Source organism: Muscardinus avellanarius, assembly GCF_963383645.1.
Source record: "Muscardinus avellanarius genome assembly, chromosome: 10".
Classification (NCBI taxonomy): domain Eukaryota; kingdom Metazoa; phylum Chordata; class Mammalia; order Rodentia; family Gliridae; genus Muscardinus; species Muscardinus avellanarius.
Genome location: NC_137796.1, coordinates 5,685,471 through 5,702,529, shown reverse-complemented (window position 1 = coordinate 5,702,529; position 17,059 = coordinate 5,685,471). Strand labels below are relative to the sequence as shown.

At 48.9% G+C, this 17,059-nt stretch overlaps 1 protein-coding gene across 1 annotated transcript in view; it reads left to right on the top strand.

Moving 5' to 3' along the window:
• The window catches only part of HSD17B2 (hydroxysteroid 17-beta dehydrogenase 2), a gene marked incomplete at both ends in the record, with an annotated part of 86,005 nt that overhangs the window by 32,115 nt on the left and 36,831 nt on the right, over positions 1-17,059 (top strand). The window contains 2 exons of the mRNA XM_080703461.1: positions 2,197-2,330; positions 3,161-3,423. Of these exons, the coding sequence (XP_080559587.1) occupies positions 2,197-2,330; positions 3,161-3,423 (397 nt within the window). The remainder of the gene's footprint in view (positions 1-2,196; positions 2,331-3,160; positions 3,424-17,059) is intronic.

Sequence of the window (17,059 nt, the reverse complement as noted above, 5' to 3'; positions counted from 1 at the left end):
GAGAGAACCTGTTTCCAAATAAAAAAATTAAAAATAGGGCTGGGGGGTGTGTGGCTTGGAGGTAAAAATGCCCCTGGGTTCAGTCTCTAGTAATGCACACACACACACACACACATACACACACACACACACACACACACACACACACACACACACACCATAGAATTACATCATTAGCTTTTGATAACAACCTCAGAGATCAGGACTTGTCCCTACCCTCACGCATCAGAGAAGAAAACTGAGGTCGGGCGTGGTGGCGCACACTTGTAATCCCAGCATTTGGGAGGCTGAGGCAGGAGGATCGCGGTTCGCAGCCAGCCTCAGCTATAACTTAGTGGGGCTCTTTGCAATTCAGTGAGATCCTGTTTCAAAATAAAGAATAAAAAATAGGGCTGGGGACGTAGTTCGGAGGTAGAATGGCCCTGGTTCCATCCCCAGGACTGAAGAAAGAAAGAAAGAAAGAAAGAAAGAAAGAAAGAAAGAAAGAAAGAAAAAGAAAGACAGACAGACAGACAGACAGGCTCAGGCAGGGCCAGCGACTTGCCCAATGCCTCACATAGAAAGTGGCAGAGCCAGCTTCCAACACTGCTTAACAGTTACGCGATCTCAGAGCTCATGGGCATCTGGGTCAGAAACGCCTGGCCTACACGTCTCGGTTGCCTTGCTCCAGGCCAGCGTGGAAGCCCCAGGGTTGGGCATCTTGGAGGGGAGGAGCCCCAGCTGGATGCCACAGGGGCTGCCCCTGAGAGAAGAGTCGCCTGCTCTCGGGTGGGGACGTACCTGTCAGGAAACCCCCACAGGTGTGCTTGGCCTGGCCCAGACGGGAGAGCCACTGACGACGTGCCAAAGCCCCCCCACCAAAGAGCTGTGACTGTCCTGCGTCCTTGCGTGGGAAGGCGTTGGATCATCAGAGCTGATAGCTGGCGAGACCGCGTGGCCTGTGGGAGGTGCCCCAGTCCTGGGAAAGCTGTGCGAAGGGCAGACAAGGAGGGAATGGGGTCAGTGGCGGGAGAGTCCAGGGCTAGCCAAAGACAGTTCCAGATCCTCACCCTTCAGTGTCCTGGCCTGGGGTTGGCAAAAGCTTCCCAGCTCGGATGCCCACGAGGCCGGGAGGGCCAACCTGAGATGCCTTCATTCCCATAGGTCCTAATGAGTGCCTTGCTGCCCCGCCTCCCCGTCCACGGCTCGGCTTAGTTCCCAGGTGCTGTTTCCTACCTTGTCTCCTTTGCGTTGAGGATAACCTGAGCCCAGCTGGGTCCCGCCTTGCCTTCCTCTGTAGCTGAGCTGGCCCAAGGCAGTGACTCTCCACAACTTACCTGAATCAGCCCGTTTCCCCCGACAATCTGTCTGAGGCTCTGTTGACTGATCTTCCAAGACAGGTATCTGGGCTTGGCCTAACGCAAGCCTTCTTTCTCCAACGTCCGAGATGCCCGTCTTCTCTCACCACTCAGGTTTCTCAGCACCTACTCACTTTAGCTCCTATTTTGAGGACAGCCCCTATTACACTGGATGCTATGCTATTCATCTTGTTTTTTTTTTGGGGGGGTGGGAGGCTGGGTCTGTTTATGAAAGCCGGTCAGCAGCATTTCTGAGTCAGGTTGGCATATTCCAGGTGGGGTGCACTGTTATCTCACAGCTGAAGAGACAGAAGCCAACGGGGTGAAGTTAAGACGAGGGCTTGGCTAAAAAGTGGTGGGGTAGGCTTAGATTTAAACACAGGCAATCTGAACTCAAAAGGATAGCTTATCTTGTCTCTCTGGCTAGACCCGACCTTGATGAGAGTCCTGCATCCCTCTGAGGCAGATGCAGGCCAGGACAAGGCCCACCAAGCCCCGGGGCAGCTCCCCCAGGCTGTCCCATGATGATGTGGTCAGCAGGACGTTGCAGCCACAGAGTGGCTTTGCGCATGGGTGTAGGGCTGGCCTGCGCAAGTCTTGGCTAAGGGTGAGTTCACCTCTCCCAGTCTGAACGTTCCTGTCTGTAGACTGAGTGTATTCATACCTACCTCGGAGGATTTCATAAGGTACAAATGAGGCAAAAGCCGGGAAGGGCTGGCACACGGCATACTGTTTCCTGTATTTTACCTAAAGCAGTCAGGGGAATGCTTCAGACGGCGAAGCTCTGAGAGGCCGGCTCTGACTGGGCTGCTGTGTTATCTCGGTTAAGTCTCTTGATCTTTTTAGGCTCTCGTTTCAGCTCCTGCAAAACCACTACAATACTAGAACCCATGTTGTAAAGATATCGTGGTCAAAGAGACTGCGCATGCTGATTGCCGAGTCCCAGGGCCCAGAACAGAGCCTGGCGCAGAAGTTTCTCCATCAGGAGAAGGGGTAAGCAGCTACACAGAGCCCACCTTGCGAGTAAGTGCCGACAGTGGCTGTGTTTAAGTCTGCTATCATCTCTCCTTGACTTCTCTCCCCTCTGGCAAGACCCAGGGCCTTTCCTCTGCCAAGCATTCTCTTCCTCTTGCTCTGTACCCCTTCTCCATCCAAACTGCAGCCTGCCTCAGGTGGTAGATGCAGGGATACCTTGGGCATGCACCAGATCAGGGTTACCGTGCTTTCCAGAGTCTAACCCTCCAAACCGACACACACACACACACACACACACACACACACACACACACACACACACACAGAGTTTCTCTTTCTCTCTCATCAGACAGACGCACTGCAGGCTTCCAAAGGAGGCAAGACGATGCTCCCTTGAACCAGAGGGCTCGCTAATCTCTGTCCGTTTCCAAGTCTTGTCAATTATTATCCAACTAATCATCTCTCCAGAGGTGGGGCAGCCATTAAAATAATCAAACGAGCATGTTTGTTTGTGGGTGAGTATGTGGCTTGCGTGTGTGTGTGTGTGTGTGTGTGTGTGTGTGTGTGCTGTGTGCAAAGGAGAGGCGGGAGAGGGGCGCGATCAAATGAGGAAGGACCTGGTGTTTATATTGCAGTGCACGCCGTTTTAAATTACCCACTGGGAATATGTGCCTGTATGATTATACTTAATCCATGCTCATTCAAAGGGGGCTGGGGCTGGTTTCTTCCCCTCCCTTCCCACTTCTCCATTCATATAGCGCAGGCTGTCTCTAGTTAGCTTTTGCCCACTAGGTTTGCTGGCCCCGAGCACGTACGCGAGGGTTGCACGGAATCGGGTCGTGGCACAGGAGAATGTTCTTCTCAGAGACCGTGTGGCTCTGCCTGGCTGTCACTGCGGGGCTGGGGGGCATAGTTCTTTGCAGACACATGAGCCCGGGGCAGCTGAGGAGCCAGATGCTGTGCCTGGTGGCCCTCTGGGGAGGGGCATGGCTGCTCAGCCTGCCCCTGTTCTGGAGCACGGTCCTCTTCTTCTCGTCCTGTTTTTTCGTGTATAAGCGCTCAGCCGACCAAGACCTCTTACCTGCGGATCAAAAGGCAATCCTGGTGACAGGTAAGGGGCGGCTCTGCAGGTCTCGCCGCCGAGGGGCAGGAGCTGGGCTCTCTCTTTACCTTAGAGGAAATTTGTCAAATTTGGCTTGAATAGAAACGATCTGGCAAACGAAAACACATCCCCCAGCTATTTTTTCAATGCGTCACTTTGGTGCACTTGTATTTCAGGAGATGTCCCCAAGGGGCTAGCAGCAAGACGAAAATGAAGCTGAGCGGCGGTTGGGTTAGATTCCCCAGGCGCAAATATTAATAAGCAAGATCGCAAATATTTCATATGCTTCGTTGCACTTGAAAATGCCCCGCCGTTTGCTTTACACTTAAAAGGGATTGCACTCAGAGGTGGATGTTGAGCCGCGGTCCAGACCCGGTCATCTTTCAAAGCCAGGCTCCCCCGGACCTTGCTGTGTCCCGGGGGCTCACCTGTGCCTGGCACTTTGCTCTCTGCCTGGTCGCCGTCAAGAACCCCACGTCCCGTCTGAACTTTCCTCCTCAGGTGTGTCATTGCACCGCTAATGTGTCTTAATGAGACCAAGTTGGCAGCACGTCCCGAAATCCAGTTGCTCATTAGCTGAGCTGCCAACTTTCCCCCCTTCTTTTATGTTTTATTCCAGCGCAAGTTCGAGGCCAAATTAAATTCCTTTGAGTTGTAAAACTGGTTTGTTTGGTGGAGAAGTTGGAGCTTGGATAGGGCTTTATTTAGGATTACCCAGAGTTATCCTAACCCCGCTGAGCCACTTGCTGGGGGGCCGGGAGGTGGGTCTTTACCTCTGTTGTGGCAGAAGGCAGGCATTAGGTGTGATTGGAAAAAAGCCCTGAGGTGTGTGTTTCTTTTTCTTCTCCTCCTTCTCCTTTTCCTTCTTCGTGTGTGTGTGTGTGTGTGTGTGTGTGTGTGTAGTGCTGTGGATGGGACCCAGGGGCATTATCCCTCCGAGCTATACCTCCAGGCCAAATTTTTTTTATTCTTTATTTTGAAACAGGGTCTCACTGAGTTGCAGAGGGCCTTGCTAAGTAGCTGAGGCTGGCCAGGAACCCATGATCCTCCTGTCTCAGCCTCCCAAGTACTGGGATTGCAAGTGTATGCCACCACGCCCCGCTCCAAAGCCCCGAGGTTTTGACAGTGCACCCGGAAATAGGCTCAAAAGTGACTTTTTCTGCTTTGCTTTTTACTTTATCCCCAAATCCAAAATTCCTTCTTGGAACAAAATGCAAGTTGGGACTTGTGGGAATTCTGAAGTGCTATGGGAAGATAAACTTCTATAAGAAAAAATAAATTTAAAAAGGGGAGGGCAAGCATGGTGGCACAAGTTTGTAATCCCAGCATTTGGAGGCTGAGCCCAGAGGAACGCGGTTCGCGGCCAGCCTCAGCTACTTAGTGAGGCCCTCTGCAACTTAGTGAGATCATGTTTCAAAATAAAGAATAAAAAATAGGGCTGGGGGTATAGCTCGGAGGTCGAATGCCCCTGGGGAAAGAAAGAAAAGAAAGAAAAAATGGCATAGGTACCAGTTCAGTCAATCATGAATGTTTATCTCCACGAATATCTGGTGTCATCAGGAGTCCTGTATCTAGGAGGCTGGTGGGATCATCTACTTTGTCATTAGAATTCTCAGGTGGCCCAGGGGCTGGGGAGGAACTAGGGTATAGTGGTGATTGTTCTATTCTGGGTACAGTTGCAAGAATAATTCCAGGTCAAATTTTTTTTTTTTGTAATTTTCCAGTTGCACCAAAGAAGTTAGAACAATTAAGCATGTTTAAAAAAGATAATAGCAAGGTCATCACTGATGCTCAGGAGATCTCCCAGAGGTCCAAATATTCTTGGGAAATTCTAGTCATGGTAAATACTTTGATGGCGGATACATGATCTTAGGATAAACTCAGGCAAACCTCAGGGCAAATAAAAAAAAAAAAAAAAACAGGAATCCACTCTTGCTTATCTTGTTGACATTCTTTATCCTGTGTTTTAAAAGAAGTAGGCATGTGTTAATACACACAAAACACACGCCCAACCGAGCCTGAAACAACCCTTTGAAATGTCTGTGTTTAATGACCACTACGAGGATCAGATCAATTAGGCAACTTGAACTTCATGACTAATGCCTGAATGAAATGCTTAGCAACGAGAAAATGAGAATTAAGAAGAGAGTTAAAAAGTTTCTGCGGGTGACTGAAATGTTCTGGTCGGGTTCCTGGGTGTTTTCTTGAGGAAGTCATAGACTCGGCACCATTCTAGAGAAGGTTTGAGACTTTTGTACCAATTGAAGAACTTGGAAATGAATTCCTTTGATTATATTAGAGCTCACTTAAAATGAAAGAGAGAAAACAAGAGAGGGAGAAAAAGAGAGAGAGAACTCATGAAAGAGAGAGAGAGCTATCTGAATTTGGAATAACCTTTAGTTTCAAGGTGGCGGGTGTTATAAATTGGTTAAGAAATGTAATGTATACATAAAACAGTCTTTCGTATCATTCCTTTGTCTGATAATTCAAGTGTTGAAAATTCTCTCTCTCTCTCTCTTTTTTTTTTTTTTTTTTTTTTGCGGGTCTGGGGATGGAATCCAGGGGCATTCGACCTCCAAGCTACACCCCCTGCCTTATTTTTTATTCTTTTATTTTGAAACCAGGTCTCACTGAGTTGCAGAGGGCCTCACTAAGTAGCTGAGGCTGTCTGCGAACGGTGATCCGGTGATCCTCCGGTCTCAGCCCCTCGAATGCTGGGATTACAAGCGTGCGCCACCACGCCCGGCTTGAAAATTCTCTTAAAGATATAACTTGGGGTCCTAAGCTTGCTTGACCCCTCCCCATACCACATCACCATCAATATAACAAAACAAAACAAAAACACCTTAAAATGGAAAAAGTAATAAAACACAAAACAAAATGCCTTAGTCAACACAATTTTGTTTAAAATAGCCACATATCAAGCCAGGCATGGTGGCACATGCCTCTAATCCCAGTATCAGGGAGGCTGAGACAGGAGGGTCGCAGGTTCAAGGACAGCCTCAGCAATGTAGCAAGACCCTGTTTCCAAACAAAAGATTAGAAAGGATTAGGGGTGTCGCTCAGAGGTAGAATGCCCCTGGGTTCAATCCCTAAGACTCCTGCCACACACACACACACACACACACACACACACACACACACACACACGGGAGATAGCTAAAGCAACTTAAGGGATCATCTATAATATATCCTTTGGATTTAACAGTGTACAGCTATGAAAGGTGACCACTTCAAAGACTGTCTATGACACAGAGAACTGCTTGGGCTACAAGAAAACACGCAGACGGTCCAAGGGTTTGAATAAGACTGTAATCAGTCTGCTGCATAGACCCCTGGCTGGGATAAAGACTGCAGAGAAAAGCCAGAAGGAGGTAGTTTATATAGAGATGAAAGGAGACTGGCAAATTATAAAGGAAATAGTTTGTAAATGGTTGGAGTAGAAAGCTTAGATTTTTTTTTCTACCCCTAGATGTCAAATGTCTCTACTGTCCTTATATTTCTTGTATCATAAAAACACTTAACAGAGAGATAGCATTAAGTGGGTCAAGTTCATTTTAGTTTCTATTTAATTATGGACCCAGGCGAAGGACAATTACAAAGCCAGGTTTGAAAAACAACTTTCTCCCTTCGAGGGCTTTATTTTACTTTACTACGAGGTTCAAAGCTCTTTGCCTTCAGAGCCAAAATAATGAGAGTAAGAAGAAGAAATCAGTGTTCACAGTGCGATTGAACGTGGATTTGCCTCCAAGGTTCCTGAAATTGCAACGGCCGGTCATGTATTTTTTTTTTTTTTAATGATGTTAAAAATGGATGAAGAGTGGACCAGTTCAATTGCAAAAGCATCTCAAGTGCAATATGGTGGGAAAACCTCTGAAGTTAGACGATTTGGGTTTGAAGCCTGCCCAGGATCCCAGGGGCAGGGCTGGAGGTGAGGACTAGGGTAGAGATCTGGGGGGGAAAGTTTCAAGGAAGATGGACAAGGGAAGGGGAAGAGGCCAGGCAAGGGCCCCAAGGGAAGTCCTCTGAGGATCACGGCGACTTTATCACCTTGGACAGAAATGGAGCCCCGAGGTCTCACATCCAAGCCTCCCCACTGGGAGTGTGGGAACTGGGGTCTGGATGCCTTTGCATCTGGCCGTCATTACTTAAGAAGGAGCCACTCCTTGGTATGGGGATAAGAGGAGGCAGACCCCAGGCACTTCTGACTCCCTGTGGTCATGGGCAGCAGGCACTAACATCCTGGGATTTGGCTGGGACAAGGAGCAGCAGGGTTGGAGTTCCCGGGGTGAAATTACAACACTGGATTCGTGCTGGTGGCTTTAAATCATTTTTAATTGAAAAGCTCAAAGTTGGATATATTTGAGGAAGGATCCGGGAGGGTAAGGGAGATGTTTTAAGTGAAGGACTTTATGCTCTAAAGGGATTGAGGAGACTGTGCCCCCTTCTGGGAGTTACTAAATAATCCAATTCAGCTTCTATAACTTGGATACTGTTGGGATTTGAATACTGGGGACTTGGGGACTTAATATTAGATAATTGCATAGATAAACATTGTCAGTAGACTCAAAAATAACATCTCTGTTCTTGGAGTGTTTTATATTTGATCCTTCCAACCTGAAGAGTTCATATTTTGTGAAGTCAAACTCTGTGTCCAATGTCACTGACCCCTGGCTAGCAGAGATTGGACTAAACCCAGATCAGATCCACCCGCCAGGAAAAACCGTCCCCCGGCCACCGCCATCAGCAGTGCAACAAAGTGATATTTGATGCTACCAGGGGAGAAATACGTCCAGACAGTCCTCTATGAGCCTGTGACTCAGTCTACCAGATTATTTATTTACTCATTTCTGGCAGAGTTGAGATATTGAACCCAAGGCCTTCTGCAGATGGCAGGTGAGCACTGTACCACTGAGCCCCACCTCCAGCCCCATCCCTCCCTTAAACGCAGTTTAAGCTTTACCTGAACGCTTTCCATGGAAGAATAAAAAGGAGTGTTAAACCCGGGTAATTTTGTCAAAGTCTGAATGGTGGTATCATCAGGCGTGGTAGATGAGGTATCTTGATTGGGAGGTAATCTCATGGCATGGAAATCTGCCCAACTGTATTGTAAACTTCCTGCAGGGAGGGACAAGTTTTCTTCTAGGACCACGTTCCCCTCTCAGGTTTTAGGTGCATCAGACCCCAAACAAATAATAATAAACGAATGAGCCCTGAATGAATGAACCATGCTGGGGAAAGGTCCTCCCCTTCTTCTTGTCGTTGGTTGGACACAGTAGGATTGTCCAGCTTTGCCTGCTTGCTTAGCTGCATAGCTCTGCTGGTTCTGTCTGCGGGGGTCCCCTGTGGGACAGGGGATGCGACGTGGCCAAGCTTGGGGGGGCCATGGTTCCGCGTGACCTAATCCTTAGCTTGCTCCAGACAGGGCTTGGGTCGACTTGGTTCTAAATGTGCTCCTCTGTACCCAGAATGTGGCATGAACAAAACATCCTCTGGTCTCCATCAGGCTGTGAAGCTGCCCTCCCTCCAGGCTTCTGGTCCCCTCCCAACCCCTGGAGCTTGCCTTCCGTGCCAGCCCTGCCGCCATTTTCCTTCTGTGCCTCCCAAGAGACCCCCTTCGCATGCTTCCCCCCGGCTCTCTGTCCCTTGTCTTTTCTAGGTCCTTCTGAATTCCTCCAAGGTCATCTTGATGGCTTCCCCTTGTTCTCCTGTTTTATTCCATTATCTACCAAGTAGTGGAGTCTCACCCGGCTCCTCTGCCAGTACTGGCAGACCTGTGCATTTGAACACCCGATGGTCTTGCTACCTCCTGACCACTTTCCAGGACTTTAGCCTGAAGCGTGAAGCGTGCATGCTCTAAGGCCACCTAGACAGCTTCCCTCCTAATTCTTTTCCTTTTTTTTTTTTTTTTTTTTTTTTAGGTACTGGGAGTGGAGCCCAGGGGCTTTTCTACCTCTGGGCTACACTTCCAGACCTATTTTCTATTTTATTTGGAAACAGGGTCTCACTAAGTTGCTGAGAGCCTCACTAAGCAGCTGAGGCTGGCTTCGAACCCGTGCGATCCTCCTGTCTCAGCCTCCCAAGTACTGGGATGACGAGCATCTGCCACCACGTCCTGCAATTCCTTTTCTTTTTAAAATTCTTTGGTTCTCACCTTTCCCCCAATTCTGTCTGTCCCACCTCCTTCCCTCCCCAGTCAGCGTCCACTTTTTTATTTTAGCCACTTGCTACAGCCCCTTCCTCCACTTTCCTATTTTTTACCCCCAATCTGGAGATTGAATCCAGGGCCCTGTACATGCAAAGCACAGACTTGACCACTGAGCAAAACCCCCAGCTCCGACCTTTGTTTTTTGATGATTTCTTCATAGGTTCCTCTTCCTCTGTGTACCCTCCTGAGTGCCAGCTTTCCCTGCACCCCCAGGCCTCTGCATTCTCCCCTTGTTTCCATTTTACACCTCTCGGAGCTCTTGTAGTATTCTCATTTGCATAGATGACTTCTGCTGCCACCTGTGCTCCGGTGATGTCGAATCTTGACGTCCCACCCAGACGTGTCTCTTGTACTCTGGACACAAACCCACGGCTTCCCGAAAATTGCCGCCTGAAGGACGCAGAGTCGATGTGTCCCAGCCCATCCCGGCATGGGCCAGCAGGCTCTACTGGGATGGCGTTAGCACCCGATAGACTGGAAAGTTCATGGCTGCTTTCGATCGCCTGTGGATCTGCCCACCTCAGCACCGGAGTGTCCTCCTTGCCGCTCCTTACACGCCCTGTCCAACCAGTTGTGCATTCACAAGCCGTGACCTTTCGTTGCCTCTGGGCTCTCTCGACTCCTTTCCTCCCAGCCCGCCACTCCCCGTGGTGCAGGTGCCATCACTGTTCAGAGTCTTAGCTCACCTTCTCCTTTTCCCAAAAACCCTCATCACAGTGGATCTCGTCTGCACCCTCCTGGCCATAGTTGCTGTCTCCTCTTCTTCGCGTTAATGCCAACACCTTGATGACCCAATAGATTTGGGAATCCTTTTATGTTCTTAACGATGAACCCTTCCCAGGTATTGCTTTGCCCCATCCCTCACCACCTCCTTCTTCTCCTCCTTCTTCTTCTTCTTCTTCTTCTTCTTCTTCTTCTTCTTCTTCTTCTTCTTCTTCTTCTTCTTCTTCTTCTTCTTCTTCTTCTTCTTTTGGTGGTACTGGGGTTCCTGGAAGCCCTTCTACCTCAGGGTACACTCCCAGACCTATTTTTACATTTTTATTTGGAAACAGGGTCTCCTAAGCCAGCGCGCGCGGCTGGCTTCGAACCTGCGCGATCCTCCTGTCTCTGCCTCCCAAGCGCGGGGATGACAAGCGTGCGCCACCACGCCCGGCCATCCCTCACCTTCTTAATCCTGGCCATCCATGCTGGCCCTCGGAGAGGGGGATTAAATGGGGCTGTGGAGTGTTGAGACCCTGTGTTAGGATTTTCTGTGGGTGAAGATTCGGAGGCAAGGCAGTGAGACCAGATGGATGGGGAGTTGATACAGATGGTTCCATTGTCCTGACCAGAGGAGCGTGTCTCCTTGGATGGTCCAGGGACCCAGGGGTCCTCTGTCCCTGCAGCAGCATCACAAAGTGACCCCCCTCCTTAAAAAGAGTCTCACTGTGCACTCCCCCTCCCCCGTGCTCTCTGAACTGCCCTGATCCACCAGCCCACGTCCTGAGATCTTCCTCTGCACTCAGTACTGCTGAATCCACTGACTTCACGTAAAGGCCAGGGCATGCAAAAGTCATGCAGCTGTTGGAAAAGAAATCTACCGCAGAAGAGGAACTCTTGGACCTTTGGTTGCCTGTCCTTTATGTCAGAGGACTTGAGGTCTGGATTTATTTGAGCCAGTGTCAGCATGACTTTAGGAGAACCCACATTCTTGGTTGTCAGTGGAACCCAAGTTACACTTTTATGGGACAAAGGCTCCCTCCAATTGGTGAACTGAAGTACCACAAAGGGGCCTGGGATTTGTTGAAACCCACCCTTCAGAGTCACATCCCCAGTACTTCTCGAGTGGCTTATAGAGTCAAAGCAAACTTGAGCATCATTAACAAAGGGACTAGGAACAAACTCCTCTCTTGAAACAAAGTCCGAGCACTTGTGTGCCTACGATCCTGGATGCCGATCCAGCTGCTGTCATCCAGGTGGGCAGCAGGGTTCAGGTTATACACGTGGTGACCAGCCCCTGCCTTACCATTTAATAGCTTTCTGACCTGGTGTAAGATAACTAACCTGTCTGCACCCCAGCGTCCTTATCCATAAAACGGAGACAATCCCACTAGGGTTGTGACCAGGGTATGAGATCATACACATGCAGGGTTATCTAAAGATGGCGGCTTTGCTCAGATGAAGGGGAAGAGTGTGAGGGTGCCAGTGAGCATGCTGACAGAGCCTCCTGATTTTGGGAAGAGAAGAAAAAGAGCAGGTGGGATTGCAAGAGGCTCTGACATGAGCTGGGGTAACTCACTCAGGCTCTTCCAACCCAACACTCACACCTCCCATTTAAATTCTGGGAGAAACTTCACAGAAATCTTGCATTCAAACAGCAGAAAATGATCTAATAAGTCACCTCAGGGGAGCATTGTTGTTCTCAATGTAACACTCTTGTGATTAGGAGGGATTTCCATACAGTCACTATCGGTCTCCAAGGATACGCTGGAATTCACAGGATGGGGTCAAATGTCTTGACTTGTCCCTGTCCCCAAACAAAGAACCTATTTAAGATGGCACCTGTCAGTTTCCTTCTACCTCTGGCCTCTCTCCTTCCCTGCTCCCATGATGCCCCCACAGGCTCACCTGCCTTTCAAGGTACATTCTGAAAGGACACATTTATGCTGGAAGCTAGAAGCCAGGCACCGAGGGATACAAACCATCGAGGGATACAAGCTGATTGCAACCTCTAGATACTAGAGATGGGTATGAAAATGCTGATCCAGGTGAAATACAAGAAAGGTGATCCCCTCCTTGATCAGGGTTATTTTCCCTGTTTCTATAGCAACACAGGATAGAGACATTGACAAATGACCATAGAAAATGGCAGCCAATACATTGATACTTGGCTCCAATATCTGGAGGTGGGTCCCACGCAAACTGGAGCACACAACCTCTGACCATAGGAAGCAGCTTCTTCTCCCCTCTAGCCAACTATTGCTGCCTGGCAAGATTCTGTGATTTTTTTTTTTCATAGGAAGCAGAAAATTATGGATTTTTGTGTGTAAAAATCTCCCATTTAAATAAATAAACAACAAAAACCCTGGTAACTATTTCCTTCTTATATTTTAAAATCAATCCCTTAGGTCAAACAAAATATATCCTTGTGGCCAAATACCAGGGTTCAACCTCTGCTGTGGTACCTTTAAATTACTCAGAGAAGAGCAGAAAGAGAAAGAATGCGCCTCTTGTTCATAAGATTGCATCTTTTGGCATCACTTTACGGGTTACTTCGCTGTAAGGTCCTCCATCCTCCTAAGATTATGGCGTGTTCCTTTAAGAAAGATGCAAAGAATCCTATGTATCCCCATGAAGCTTTCAGTACCAATGTTGATACTATAAATGGAGAAGGGGAGGAAGTGGTACAGGGTCTGGAGGAAAATGCACTAGGTGCTATGTGTGTGTACATTTCACTAAACATCAATATAATGTATGGTTACATTGCACCAATAAAAGTATGTATAAAGAAAGAAAGGAAAAGAGAAAAAAGGAGGAAGAAAACAAAGAAGGAAGGGAGGGAGGGAGGAAGGAAGGAAGAAAGGAGTTATAGAACCAGGCATGGTGGTGTCCACCTAGAACTCCAGTACTTGGGGGGCTGAGACAGGAGAATTATAGGTTTGTGGCCAGATTTGGCAACTTGGTAAGACCCTAGACATCTCAGTGAGACCCTGTTTAAAAATAATCCGAGTGAACAGCCAGGGGTTGGAATGCCTCTGAGTTCAATCCCAGCACCCAAAATAAAGCAAAATAGCCGGGCGTGGTGGCACACGCTTGTAATCCCAGCATTTGAGAGGCTGAGACAGGAGGATTGTGGTTCGCGGACATCCTCAGCTACTTAGTGCAGCCCTTTGCAACTCAGTGAGACCCTGTTTAAAAATAAAGACTAAAAGCCGGGCGCGGCGGCGCACGCTTGTGATCCCCGCGCTTGGGAGGCAGAGACAGGAGGATCGCGCAGGTTCGAAGCCAGCCGCGCGCGCTGGCTTAGGAGACCCTGTTTCCAAATAAAAATGTAAAAATAGGTCTGGGAGTGTAGCCCGGAAGTAGAAGGGCTTCCAGGAACCCCAGTACCACCAAAAAAAAAAAAAAAAAAAAGACTAAAAAAACAAAATAGAATTAAAAAAGGGTCAAGGGTGAAAGAAATCACTCTGGGGTCAAGCTTTCCCTCCTGGGACATGCAGGCTCTGAGCCTTCATGACACCTCCAGTCGGTGTTAGCCAACAGGGCATAGGAGTTGGGGTGCCCCTGCACTCAAGGCAGGGTCTGCCCACCTCCAAGGGCAGGAAGCAGCAAGATTGCACTGCTAGATAGCCCTCCACGCTGCAGAAAACATGGGAAGTGGGGAAGAAGCGTTTCCTCTGAGTTAGGCTCAGCAAGCCAGCTGTCTGGGTGTGTAAACTGGAGCTCGCCTGACCCTGAACCACAGAGGGCTGAGTGCTGACGTCAGCGTAGCCCACGCTGGGCGGGCGCTTAGCCCACAGTCCCCATCTCCTCCCCCACCACCCTAAGCTCCACTCCTCAGGGACACAGCTCCTAAACACAGCTATTAGACCCTCCCTCTGGTCTCTGGGGCCATCATCTTCTCTCTGCAGGCAGTCTTTCTCATGTATGTAATGGGAATGACGCCTGCTGCCTCTTCTAGGGGTTAAGCAAGACCATGAGTCTATATTGCTGACCGGTGCATAGTAGATGATTCATGGAATAATAATGGCGTCTACCTTCTACTTCTTTCTTCCAGCCCGGGCCATCCCCTTGACAAAGGAAACAAAGAGGAAGCAGGGCTTTGGCCATTCTACTCCCCTCTGTCATTCCTCAACCGCCCTGTGGGTTTCCTGGACTGGCCATCACGGAACGCTGCTTCTTGGTTTTTCTGCATTCTGAACATTCCTCTTCTTTCCTGCCCTCTCCTTCTAGTTCCTTCTTTCCTCAGGCCTCAGCCTGACCTGGGTTTTCCCGTGCAGATCCTTTTCCTACACGGGCTCCTCCGGGGTCCATGCTGTGCCTGTCTGTGGTTCTTGCCCTTTGAGCCCCAGCCTCCTCTGAGAGCACCAGAGTCTAGGGGTTTTACCCCTGGTTCTTGCTGGTCCGCATCCTTTATTCTTGATGTCTTTTCCTCTTCTGCTGGAGGGAGTCTTCGAAAGGTTGGGATCCTGGGACCCTCTGCTGTCGGTGGAACACGCAGCTCTCCTTTCTTCTCCAGTCTCCATCTGTCTGGGAGACAGGACATTCTCTCCTAGGCTGGGGGAGGGGCGCTGGCAGGGGGCAGGATGAGCAGCTGAATTGAGCTGGGGTGGAGGCTGCAGTTGGTTGTCACAATTCCTGGTTTGAAAAACCACCTGTGATTCTCCTACTGTGTGTGTTTGACACACAGCCGGGGCAGAGGCCGATAGGTCCCTGCCTTCAAGCCGCTTAAGGCTTCCACTAGAGGAAGACAGCACAAACCAACCCATGAGCAGGCAAGACGATCCAGTTATTGAGAGCCAAGCCTGGTCCTGGCTGGCTGGATCTGGCTGCCCGCCAGCACAAGAAATAAAGGAGCCAGGCACGCTGGCTCCTGCCTGTCATCCCAGTACTTGGGAAGCTGAGACAGGAGGATGGTTGGTTAAAGATCAGCCTCAGCAACTTAGCTAGACTGCCTCTAAATAACAAGTAAATAACAAGTAAATGAATAAGTAAATAATAAATAAATGAATAAATAAATAAGGGGCCGGGAGCCAGGCATGGTGGCACATGCTTGTAATCCCAGTACTTGGGAGGCCGAGACAGGAGGATTTCAGGTTCGTGGCCAGCCTCAGCTATTTAGTGAAGCCCTCTACAACTTAGTGAGATCCTCTTTCAAAATAAATAATAATAATAATAATAAAATAATAATAATAATAATAATAATAATAATAATAATAATAAATCGAAGCCGGGCATGGTGGCACACACTTATAATTCCAGTATTTGGGAGGCTGAGACAGGAGAATCTGGGTTTGAGACCAGCCTCAGATACCACTTAGTGAGGCCCTTTGCAACTCAGTGAGACTCTGTTTCAAAAATAAAGAATAAACGAGGCCGGGCGTGGCGGCGCACGCTTGTAATCCCCGCGCTTGGGAGGCAGAGACAGGAGGATCGCGCAGGTTCGAAGCCAGCCATGCACGCTGGCTTAGGAGACCCTGTTTCCAAATAAAAATGTAAAAATAGGTCTGGGAGAGTAGCCCGGAGATAGAAGGGCTTCCGGGAACCCCAGTACCACCAAAAAAAAAAAAAAAAAAAGAATAAACAATAGGGCTGGGGGTGTAGCTCAGAGGTAGCATGCCCCTGGGTTCCATCCCCAGTACCAAAAAAAAAAAAAAAAAAAAAAAAAAGACTGGGGATTTATTTAGCCTGGAGGTAGAATGCTTCTGGGTTCAGTCCCCAGCACCAAAATAAATAAATAAATAAAAGAAATAAAAATGAGTTGATGCAGTTGGGTAAAGCCGCTAGCCTCTCTCTCTGCCAGTCTCACAAAGTGGGTGCGGTTTGTAGAAACAAAAGCCCAAAGATAAACACGTAGATTCAGCCAGGCGGTGCTAGCCAGAGAACACATCACAGCTGGGTTTCTGTGCCATCCACCCAGGCCACGGAGTCTTCTCTCGGTTTCCATTCTGAGCATGAGGAAACTCCAGGAACAGAAAAGCAGCTTTTAGGAAGTTTGCTTTTTTTTTTATACTGGGGAATTGAACCGAGGGTCATTCTGTGTGTCTGAACTCTGCCCCCAGACCTTTGAAATTTGTCATTGTTTTGAGACAGCATCTTGCCAGCGGATCTTACCTGCTGAGGGTTTCTAACATTGCTGAGGCTGGTCTCAAACCTGTGATCCTCCTGTCTCGGCCTCACAATACTGGGATTACAGTTGTGTGTAACTATCCCCGGCAGGAAGCTGGCTTTTAATTTTCAAGGGGCTCTGTTTTGAGGGGAGCCCTTCAAAAAGGACTCACTGGAGACATTCAGTGATAATGAAGACAAACGGATGATGAAGGAAGGAGAAGGAGAAGGAGAAGGAGAAGGAGAAGAAGGAGAAGGAGAAGGAGAAGGCGAAGGAGAAGGAGAAGGCGTGGGTGTCTCAGCTTTGCTTTCTCATGCAAAGCTACTGGTTGCAAAGGCAACGTACCAACACAGGCCAGTGGCGGGCACAGGATCGTGATGAGAAGAAAATAAAACAGACCATGCCAAGTGCCGAGTACTGTACCTGGCTGCGTAACACGCAGTGAATGTGCAGCTGTAGGTGAGGGCCAAGAGAACTCCAGAAACCAGAGAAAGCCGGGCGTGGTGGCGCACGCTTGTAATCCCTGCGCTTGGGAGGCGGAGACAGGAGGATGGCGCAGGTTCGAAGCCAGCCGCGCTGGCTTAAGAGACCCTGTTTCCAAATAAAAATATAAAATAGGTCTGGGAGTG